Below are 12,360 nucleotides of genomic sequence, written 5' to 3'. Positions count from 1 at the left end.
AGCACAGTGAGAAATATTCTGCATTGCAAGGTCATTTTTGAAGTGATAAGGTGAGTGAATTAAAATCAAAACTAAATTTTCAGCAGCCTTTCTTCACCACTGCGAATAAAAATATTTGAAAATAGTGTTCGTGTTAGTTACATGATAGTAGAAAAAATTGCGAAGCGTGGAAAACCCTTTGCTTATGAAGAATTTTCAGAAGAATGTCTTCAGAGTGCAATTGATGTACTTTGTCCATCACAGGCTCAAGTCATATCAAATATTAGCTTGTCTGGTGTGACAGTAGCGAGGCACATAGAGGATCTCGCAACAGATATATTCAGTAAATTAAAATCCAAATGCAAAAAATTTGAGTTTTATTCTGTAGCGATGGATGAATCAACAGATGCAACAGAAAGCACAAGTAGCCATTTTTATTCGTGGTGTTGATAGAGACTTCACAATTGTAGAGGAATTAGTTAGTGTCATTGTACTTACAGGTAGTAAGGAACAGATTTGTGTTAGAGTCTGACACAATATTTGGATAAATGTAATGTTGACTTCAGTAATATATCTGCTATAACCTCGGACGGTGCTAAATCTATGACTGGAGAGAAAATAGGAGTAATAACATTACTCAAATGATGTGAAAGCAAGTGGAAATAGTATTATGATGACTTTCCATTGCATCATCCACCAAGAAAATTTGTGCAAGAAGTCCTTCTCAAACTTTGAACATGTGATGAATATTGTTGTAAAAGTGGTTAATTTCATTCGGTCTTTAGGACTTAATCACAGGCAATTTCAACAGTTCTTGAGTGATTTGGAAGCTGAATATGGTGATGCTGTGTATTACGTGGAAGTACATTGGTTGAAACGAGGAAAGATGCTTCAGCATCTGTTTTCTTTGAAGAGAGTTCAACAATTCATGGAATCTAAAAGGAAAATCTATTCACGAGTTCAGTGATGAGAACTCGTTGAGGACTTTGCATTTCTTGCCGATATTACAGGTCATCTCAATGATTTGAACTATCATTTACTGGGAAAAGTTTTACTTGTTCATAATCTTTAATACTTTATGAAAACTTTTCAGACAAAATTTAACCTGTGGGAAAGTCAGTTGCTAAATGAGAATTCCACTCACTTTCCAAAATTGATGAGTGTGTGAAGGACATGGAATTCAATTCTACAACATGGAATTCAAAAGTAGATTTTCCAATTTTCGTGAAAATGAAATTTTTATCAGAATGTTTGTTCTTCTCACCATTTTCAGTAGACGTTGGAAGTGTTCCACCTGAACTTCAATTAGAATTTATAGATTTACAGTGTGACTGCAGTAAAATGCAAGTTTCTTGAAAATCCTACATTAATTTATTTTTATTTGAAGTACGTGATCGAAGATGAGTATCCAGGGATTTGTAAACACACACTCTTCATGTTTTCTATCTTTGGCAGTACCTACATATGTGAACCGCGTTTTAGTAAAACGAAAATCCTAAAGTCGAAAACAAGAACACGGCTGACAGACAGACATTAGGGGGAAACTTTACGAATTGCAACAACACAGATTAAACATACACATTTCTGCATGTGGAAATTAAGTACTTTTAAGGATATAAATTTAAAAAAAAAAAAAAAAAATTAAGGATCCATCAAACAAATAGGAACTCAGTAAACTAAAGCAATTATTTACACTCAGAACTTCTCTTTTTAATTTTTAAGAATAAAATAAATCTGTGAGTAGGATACATTATTATTAAACATAATCTAATATTTAACTGAATTACAAAACAAATTCAAGAATAAAATTAACTTCACAAACTTTTTCAAGTATTTAGCATTAAATTATACAACTTTTTCAAACATTTATATTTTACACTTATAGCAGTCTCACATATTTTAAAGAAGATTAGTGGTTTTTATTCAAATTGCACTAAGAGTTAGCTTAATACTGATTCTTCTTTTTATGCCTCATTTCGTCACATATTCGCTCAGTCCAGAGATATACGCAAATTTTATGTTAAGTGGCATGAGTTCAACTGTGAAGTAAAATGATAATCATCATGACTCACAACAGAAGCTTGCCTGCTGTCATTGCAACTGCTTGCTTAGAGACAGAAAGCCGCTGCTCAGAACAGATGTGAATACCAGATGCTTTTTAGTGTTGAAAGCTAATTGCACTTCGTCTGACCCAGTTAGTATCATCACTACATGTATATATATATATATAATTTAAAGTAAAATAGAAAGAACAAACAATAAAAGACCTATGTGGTCAAAAACTTGCACATTGTGCTACAAAATTAAAAAATATTAAAAGAAAAATCCTAGTTTGAACGCTAAAAAGCCACTGAAATACCGTGGTTCCAAGAAAACTTTAACATAAGCAAAATAAGTAGCAATGAAATGTGTTATAAGAGAAAAATACAACATTTGATTATTTACAAGTAAAAATCAATACTAATAGTAAGCAATATGCTAATCTAATTAAGGTATATTTAAAACATTAGTAAAAGTATTAACTAATTATTCGAGTAAAAACATAAAAATTAAGAAGCGGTAAATGACAGATTAGCCCAAATCGAACTTCATTAAGGCACATCAGGGGAAGTATTTTTTAATGAATTTTGAACTAAACTAACTCCATAACGCGTTTTTCCGAAACAGACAATTGATACTGTACACGACACATTTTTCAATTAATTAAATGAACTTTGTCAGAATCTTGAGTCTCAATTCTCTGTTCCAATTTCCTGACGCGTCCACTTGAAGAAACACATTAAGGTGTAATAAGGATAATAAATAATGGAATGGAAATGCCGATGTACAAAATAAAATAAATAGCGATATGCTATATGAGTCAAAATATACAAGATCTTATGGGTGGAGCTGCTAGCTTAAAGGGTTAATACTTTGTAAAATTTTAAAACATCTGAACAAGCAATCATTAACATATGCAGTCATTTTAATCCATCTCTGAACGAGGCATAATCACTGATATATCATTGGTTGTCTGAATAGTAGGCCATATGCCAGACAATGATCACGGCCAAAAATCATTTATGATGGTGAAAATCCAGTGCTCTCATGAACAGCTCTCCTATTTGCTAGCAGGAATGACATTTTTAGTCCCAACCTATGGGTTATAAATAGAGAGAGATGGTTCAATATTGTTTGGTCACATCTCTTGTTTGTGGAAGTAAAGAAGTTTGAGTCATTTTTATATTGAGAATAATACATAGTCCTTTAGATATGGCAGAAATGAAGAATGCCATTTCAAATTCGAAAATTCAGTTTTCTACAAGAACTCATGTGGCAGTTGATGCTGCCATTCTTTAATTTCATTCAGCTCCTGGCCATTTACTGAAGTAGTCCATAACAGCTAAGATAAACTTATTTTCCTATGTGAAGTACTGAGAATATCCATAGCAATCTTTCTAAATTGTGCTCCTTCGCAGTAGCATTATCATCTTTGTGTACAGATTTATGAGCTCCACACATATCACAGGAGTTGCATCACATTTCTACATCTGTTTTAGCCTGAAGAAAGATTGTGAGACTTGTGAAATTTCCATCGATGAAATGAAGTTGGAAGTCATTTTGATGTAATGAAGACATATAAAGTTTGTGGGACAAAGTGATGCAGCAAAATGATGCATGTGGAGCTCAAAATGTCACATATACAAGAAAGATACAGTACTAAAGAGAAGGATGCACTAGATATTCTACATCATTTCTCTGGTACAATTAAGAATGAAAAGTACATCCAGGTTGTCATGGATTATTTTAGTAAATGGTTGGAAGCTTATGCCACCCCTGATCAAGAAGCTTCAACTATTTCAGAAGTCCTACTGGAGAAATAGATTTCACTATTTGGAGTGCTTACTTTTATTCACTCTGAGCAAGGAACAAACTTCACAACTCCCATATTAAAAGGACTTTGTAGAATTCTCTGTACGGAAAAAATTCAAACCATTCCTTTACAGCCATAGTCGGATGGTACAGTAGAGAAATTTAATTGAACAATAGTAGATCATCTCTCTCTCTATAGATATTTATATCTCCTACAAAGGTTACACATTAAAATTACTAAATTTTACCATTTTTTTTATTTCATATAAAATTAACTAATGTAATTGCCAGCTGGAATGTCTTCTAGAGCAGGATTTAAAAATTTTTTCCCTGTTTTTAGGACTGATTTGCTAGTTCTTATGAATAATTCAAATAAAATGTCCAAATATTAGACAAACTATTATTAAAGTTTATAGTTTGCAAATTTATGAATAATGTGACTTGCTGCATGTTAAGCATACTAAGAATTTCACATACTGGCAGTTTGCTCTATTTAAGAATAGAACCTGTTTTAAACTCATTCATTAATGCTTGAAAGGGTAAGAAAATTTATACAGTATTCATTATATTGCTACATGTATTTCAAAAATTACCATTACTGCTAGCAGGTAACAGTGAACAAGATCACCGTATTTTTTCCATCATAAATGATTCTGGGTCATGATCTTTGTTTATCATATAATCTGCTTATTGGGCATGCCTTCTTTGTCTAACCGGTACCTAGGGGATCTGTAGGGTAGAAGTTCATCAATTCATCAGAGAAAGGATCAACATGATGATCGAGAGGATAAAGACAAGACACAACATCAAATCCATGGAGAGAGAGATCAAGTCTGGTTGCAGAACCTCAAATGTTGTTGAGGGATCTCGCATGTCATCAAGAAACAAAAGGGATATAGTGAATGAACTTCTGAATCTAAAGTACAACTAAATGCCAGTCTATCACAATGACAAACTTTGTTTTGACAATGAGGGTTAGTTGTTCTGGATCTGCACTAAATTTTCAATGGGGATTTGCACAGCCCATACATGCAGTCCTTAACAAAGGGGAACATTGTTAATTTCTGTAAATATTTAAATTCATTTGCTGTCTTTCTGCATTATTTTATCTATTAGCAACAAAATCTCAATTCTCACTTTTTTGTCTGTTTGACTTTTCAAATAAAAAGATGTCGTTACCATGTATTACTTGCTGTTCTGAAATATTTTGATTCTGTTGCTGAATTTTAGGCAGCATGAGTAATAACAATAAGATAAAAATGATAAAAAAGACAAAGTTATGTAAGTCATCTTACTAAGAAAACTGAATACAGACATGATGAACTAAAAGACTGAAAAAATAAGAGCAGCACTAACACTATTTGGGAACTCTAAACATATCATCATCTTTTAAAAATTTCATGATTTTGTTGTTGAATTTTATCTGGCATGATGTTTAAAATTAAAGTTAGACAAAAAAGTTTTATTAGCAAGAGTGCGTTCATGAACAGATTATTAAATTGCAAGCTCAGCAAGAGTCAAAAATAAACCTTAACAAACCCTTTAGTACAATGTTTTTTAAAGAATTTATTTATTTATTTGTTACTTTCGGGGTGATAATTTTAGGGTTTGATTGTGGCAACTTTTTGTATATAAGCATTTTTTTTCTCGTAGAGAGTTGTAGATCTTTCAGTTTTGAATTTGATAGCACTTAAACTATCAAAACTAACTGCTAACCCATTTGCACTGCTTAGAGTTTAGGTGTTCTTCAGATATAAACTACTATGTCGTTCAGTTTCTAAGTGACACAAAATGGCCCACCTCAGGACATCTGCAGCTTTGGTGAGATCACACTTCAGACAACTTATTACTTCATTTTTAATATCTTTAGAGTTGTTTTTCCCATCTCCCATTAAGATTTTGTGCTAACATTTACATTTCCTGCTAAATGGCATCTTGTTCATTGGAAAGTACTATTACTTAATAGTATCTAACAGCAACTAAATAGTTTGTATTAAAAATAAAGCACTTACCCTAAAAAATCAAATCCAAGTGTGGAATGTGCCGATTGAATCAATGCCCAAATTCCCCAAAAAAGATGAGCAGCCTAAAATGAAAGTTGAAAAGCTCTGAAAAAGTTTCTATATATATGTATACATATACATACAACTGAGTAGAATTTTTCTAGTAAATAACTCTAAAAGAAAAATCATACATTCAAGTGACTCAAGTGTATACTTCATTTACACAGAAAAATTGTAAGCTTTTAAAATGAATCAGAAGTTCATCATCTGAAAGTGCTTATATATAATTTTTTGATGAACATCTAACTAACTAACATTTAGCTAACTCTAAAAAAATAACACATCGTTCAATAAGTCCCAAGACTAACTAAGAAAATAACATCCATTTCACAAAATTTACATTTATTCATCAACATAATCACCATCAAGAGCTATGCAATTATTCCAACGCTTTTCTAACTTTTCTATACCATCCTTGTAAAACGATTTGTCCTTGTCCGCAAAATAAGCTTCAGTGGCAGCAATGACTTCCTCATTCGAGATAAATCTTTTCCCCTGGAGCATCTTTTACAGATCAGCAAACAGCCAGTAGTCGCTAGGGGCTAGATCTGGGGAGTATGGTGGGTGGGGAAGCAGAGTGTAGCCTAACTTGTTCAATGTAACCAGTGTTTGCATTGACTTGTGGCACGGGGCATTGGAAGATGATTTTTTCCCTTCATGTGCTTTTTTTTTTTTTTTCGATTTCATTCTTCAGATGCAATAGTAACTCACTGTAATAGGTGCTATTGATAGATTTTCCCTTTTCAAGGTAGTCGATGTAAATTATACCTCGCGCATCCCAAAACACTGAAGCCATGACTTTGCCAGCTGACTGTTGCATTTTGGGACGCTTCGGACGGCCTTCATATAGACGGAAATCAGTATACCAACGACAAATGGTTGTTTTCAATGGAGCAGAGTCTGGATATTAGTTTTCAAGCCATTTCTGAGCTTGGACGTTATTTTTGCCCATTAAATAGCAATGTTTGGTCAACACTCGAAATTCATTTTTCTCCATTTTGTCCACAAATGCACAAGTAGTGTCATGTTTACCACAATAGCTTTGCTGTTTCCGGTGCAAATGCCATGAAAATCAGACACGTGTCATTTGAAGGCTAGTTCTTTTGAACAACGAAGTCAGGTTGATATTACTACGCCATCTGTCAGTTAGTCCCAAGACTTATTGAACAAAGTGTTATACACTATAAGAAGGCATCAAGAAAGAAAGATTCAAGATCAAGAATTAATAAATAATATGCAAAATAAATAATTCAAAGCATTTTTTAGTATTTACACATTATCGCAACTAGCTTAACAGAAGCTGCAAAATTTTCAGATTGTGCCAAACTCTGCCAACAATAGGGAGAATTATTCTTTGGACAAGCAAACTCATAACAATTCTTCTGTCAAGCAATATCACTATTTTTGTACATTTCTTTTCCATTCCAAATTCCAATGTTTGAAGACAAACTGTGATATTTTTCATCTTAAACTAATTTAATTTGACAGTAATGGAAGAAACTGCAGCAAAATTTCTCCAGGAATACATTTTGTTGCAAAATCTGTAATGGGAACAATGATGAAAATAAGTTTAGTAGACAGTCGGTGTGCAATGTCAAAATTTTGGTATTCTCTGATGTTTTTAGCGTAATTTATACTATGGAAGGCATAAGACTAATATTAAAAATGATTCAAGATCAAGCCATGCCTTATTGAAACTGACCATGCTATCAAACCATGTTCATCAAATGGTGAGTATGAAACCCATGAAGGTAATTTTGAGGCCAAATGCATATTAGTTATGGAGAAAATTGTAAAATGCTATGAAGTCTCAAAAAAGTTTATCTTATAATCTAATTTCACAAACTGACTAAAATATGATTATAGATACCATATTAGAAACGCTGCTGAACAGACTTGCAGAATTTGTTTACTCCGCTAATATGATAATGTTGATAAGGTAAATAGAGTTAGTCATTGAAATTCTTTTTAGAAAGATATTTTCTACTTGTGATGGGTATTTTTAATATGCATATTAAAATACGGGACTTGAATAACGTAACTTTGTAACTGAACAAGAAATTATGTCTGTTTATAGAATTAAAGAGAAAGTATTATCACATAAAACGAAACAACTTACATTAAAAGAAATGTTTAATAAAGTAAACAAATAAATATTAAGCTTTTTTTTTTTTTTTTGTAAATTTTGATACCCTTTAGATCATAATTGTTCTTTATTTCATAAATTACGGTTTTATATTTTTAATTTTAGAATTTCTGCATGCCATCTTACGAGATTTAAACTGATGATCTATAATCCGGAAAAATCGATAATCCGGAATCGCCGAAGTCCCGACGAGTCCGGATTAACGACTTTTGACTGTATTAAAAAAAATCTAATTATATGCATTTTTATTTACATGCCATCTGATTATATGCATTTATACTTAAACAAGATAATGCTTGATGAGCAAGATAAGTACCAGTTGGTACACAGATAAGTACTAGTTTGGAAAGTTATTACAGTATTACTCCAATTATCCAAACTCCGACTATCTGAATCGCTTTCAGAATTTAAGAAAAAAAATTAAGATGAAAACGTAGTGTTGGACAGTCAACGATTTCATACATTAAAAGGAGCAAACCTACACTTTTAATCTTCATGCAGAAAACGAAGATTGACGTTCTTCAAGAAAATCAACGAAGGCAGCAACAAACAAAAATGTAGAAGATGTCATTTTCAAGTGGTTTTTGAAGCAACGTTCTATAGAAAAATCAATTTTGGGTCCAATTCTTTGTGAAAAAGCTAAGATCTTAGCTCAGAAGCTTGGCTCGTCATCCTTTAAAGCCTGCAATGGCTGGCTAAGAAATTTTAAGTGCAGGCACGGTGTTCATCAAGCAGCTTACTTTAACTGAGATGTTCAGCAAGCAATCAGCACTTGAACATACTGTACAGTACGCTATCTAACATGTACGTAAAAGTGTTACCTTTCCATTTTAATTAATTAAAACCTCTTTTTCTTAAAAAATAGTTTTTTTCTCTCATTTTCAACATGCAGTACATACAGTAATTAGCAAATATGTACATATATTCCTTCTTCGGAAAAAATCCAATTATCCAAATTTTTGATTAGTCAAATGGGGTCCGGTCCCAATTGATTTGGATAATTGAAGTACTACTGTATTTTGTTTGCTGTTTTTGAAATCCACGAGTAGTGCTACTTAAAACTGTTTCTGAACGGATTCTTTGCCACCTACTTACAATGAATGTGCACTACATTAACTAAAATGCTTGTCTGTTCAGACTGATAATAATCTTCATAAGAGGACTATATTTTTCATATAAATTGACTGGGGGGTGTAAAAAGCACAATAGCAACAACTGATGCATGCAACCTACAGCATTCATTTATAAATCTTCCCAATGGCCTTTGCTTCTTAATGATGCTACCACTTTCAAGATTAAACAGGTCACTTTAGAAATTTTTAATCTTAAAGAAGAAGATGTTAAAGCATTATTGCCACATAATTAATGAAACAGCATGCTGATCTTAAAAAGAAGTTTGTCTATAAACAGGTAAATAAATCATGAGAATTTAACAAGATATTCTATACTGACCCTGAAGTAGAAAAAATAGGTAACACTCACACAGCATAACAGGGCTGACAAATAAAATTAAATTTGTATTAAAAAGGATTACTTAAAGGAATGAACATTACAGTTACTTAATTGCTCATGCATTTTACTTATATTCTCATAGGTACGAGATAGAAGATATTTATATTCTCATGCATTTATGAAAGATATTTATGTTCTCTTATACCTTTTTAAAAGGAAAATGGCTTATATTCATATTACACATGAGGAAGCTAGCTTTGTATAGCTAGAATATTGTTAAGAGAAGAACTTGTGATACACTGTCAGAGTTTTGCGATTTTAGTCAATAGAAGAAAGAAAATAAATTAGCAATTTTTTTTAATTACTTTTGTTGTTGTATGCTAGTGTTTCTCAGCAATGTCTCTTTATGCTTTAAAAATACTGATCAGTTTCAGAAGTGGCCATCCTACAAAAGGATTCAGTATTTTGTAATTCAAAATTAATAATTACAACATAACAACAACAACAAAAAAAAAAAAAAAAAAGGCTTAAAAACATTTTGTGAAATACCGAAAATTATCTCCAGTCCACATTCTGGGAATCACTGAATGCACTTCAAAACACTATCGGATGACAGAAAGTTCTGTCATTTTCTGACAATGAATACAAAAAATGAGAGAAAATTTGGTACTTATGGAAGATCCCATCGATCACAAGAGACGGAGCCAATTGCGCCAAACCAAAAAAAAAAAAAAAAAAAAAAAAAAAAAAAAAAAACATTTACTAAATACAAGAAAAAAAAAACCAATCTATTCTTATTTTTCTTTCAAAATTATTATACTATCATTTATTTATATTTAATTTTTCATCAAAAATTTCCATTATTTTTTATTAAGGAGATATACCGTAAAAGCAATTATTTTCGCTAGGTTTTAATTTTTGTGAGGAAATATTTTTCGCAAAATACTTTTTCTTCACCTCAAATAATAATGAAAAATCAGTACTCTTCTGTAGTAGGCAGGTCCCAAATTTTAATAATTTTTTTTTTTTTCGAAAATGCATGATAGAGGGCAAAAAAGTCTTTAATCAAGAATAATAACTAATACGTGTAATCAAGGTTACACCAAACCCAACGTGTCTGAAGAAGCCTTTTCCATTTTTGGCAAAAAAATCGCGTACTTTGCCGTCTTTTCTTTAATAGGCAAAAATGCTCGATGGGATTTTCTGTAAGTACTGAAAATTTCATGGAATCGCATTAGCAGCATCTTGCCCTTCCTGTGGCAGCTAGAATTCCTTAAAAAAAAAAAAAAAAAAAAAAAACATTGCGCTTATTTGTAAAGAAGTTACAGAGGTTACTATTTATGATCTTCAAATTAGAGAACTTGAGGCTTTTCACAGAAGTTTGAGTGACTAGAAGAATGAAGATCTGAGGAGACAAGGTCTTGTGAAGGTGACACAAAACATTCCAGCTATGCTCAATAGATCTTCGTCAGATATTCATCAAAATGTGGGACCGAGCATTGTCACGATGGAAGACACTTTGACCATTGGACGTTTCCATTGCTTCGCTTCAATTTCTACTATTAAAAAAAAACCATTTGGGAACAATATTTTTCTGAATTTATTTTCTGATCTGTTGGTAACAATTCAGAGTACATAATCGCTTTGTCCACCCCATAAACAAAACAATAACATTTTTGGGAGCCCTTCCCCCATCTAGATGTTACTAAACGAAGTATTTTGGCTTGCCCCATGACCCATGACTGTTTTCTTGTAACATTATTGAATAATAACAAATGGTCATTTCCAGTAAGCAGCGTTTATTAAGAAAAAAAAAGGGGATTTTCTTTATTTCTTTTCAGCAAAGAATGACATGCCAAAACTGGAGCAAGCATATTTTGGTCTGTTAAGAATGGGATACTCACATATTTTAGCAATTTACACACCCATTCTTCTATGAATAATGAAATACTGTACTTTTTGGAATATTTATTCTGTCAGATAGTTCCTGAACTGCATAATGTGGATTTTCAGTGACAGCTTCTTTTAATAGATACTTATTTACAGAGGTTGGTCGGCCATAGCGGGCATCATCTTTGAGGCTGAAATTTTTGCTTTTATACTTCTCAAATCACCTTCCAATTGTATCATCTGAAACAGCACTTTGCCCATATATTGCACATATTTTATACAGCGGTCAAGCAAGCTTTTTTAAATTAAAGAACATAATGTGTCGAAAATAATATGTTCTTTTGGGTTCTCCATTATTAGCATCTCAATGAAGTGAAAATAATGCCAGAACACTTGGTAAGAATTATACAACATGAGCAAAAAAGAGTATATTTCATATTTCTGCTGTTGGTCATGTGAGATTGAGTTGATAATTAATGCTGTGTCATAGAAATAGATTGTACCCATATGCCAACTTACTTATTACAAGAAATATGATTTAAAAGAGGTAATAAAAAATTATTGTGTGTACCACATTGACTGTTAAACATAGAATTTTATGACTATGCACCAGCATGTGATCGGCACTAGGGGTAAATTTTATTTCTGCAATGCCATGGCATTTTAAAAAATGAATCAAAATAAGTAACGATATGCATTTTTTATGAAACTATATCACAAACAAATACATACATATTCCAAATGAATTTATTACAAGACAGTTACAATGATATTACTTCAAACTATTTATTTCAGAATGATATTTGTATATGATCTTCGCATGAAATGGAACTTTGTTTTCATTCCAAACCACATACAATTGCAACTAGTTTCTAAACTTCCCTCCATACCAATACCAGCATTCATATCCAAAATATAATGCTGGTTGAACTTGAAAATAAAAAATGAGGCATGGGCTTTCCCGCACCAGCACATAAA

At 32.1% G+C, this 12,360-nt stretch overlaps 1 protein-coding gene across 6 annotated transcripts in view; it reads right to left on the bottom strand.

Moving 5' to 3' along the window:
- The window catches only part of eas (ethanolamine kinase 1), a 120,553-nt gene that overhangs the window by 38,915 nt on the left and 69,278 nt on the right, over positions 1-12,360 (bottom strand). For all 6 annotated transcript variants that reach the window (XM_085819960.1, XM_085819958.1, XM_085819956.1 and 3 more), the window contains exon 8: positions 5,844-5,917. In XM_085819960.1, the coding sequence (XP_085676086.1) occupies positions 5,844-5,917 (74 nt within the window). The remainder of the gene's footprint in view (positions 1-5,843; positions 5,918-12,360) is intronic.

The sequence above is a fragment of the Stegodyphus dumicola genome, chromosome 7, assembly GCF_044657685.1.
Source record: "Stegodyphus dumicola isolate Sdum_Otavi_A_Nest chromosome 7, ASM4465768v1".
In the NCBI taxonomy this organism is placed as follows: domain Eukaryota; kingdom Metazoa; phylum Arthropoda; class Arachnida; order Araneae; family Eresidae; genus Stegodyphus; species Stegodyphus dumicola.
Note: the sequence above shows the minus strand (reverse complement) of the source record. Positions and strands in the feature narration are given on the sequence as shown.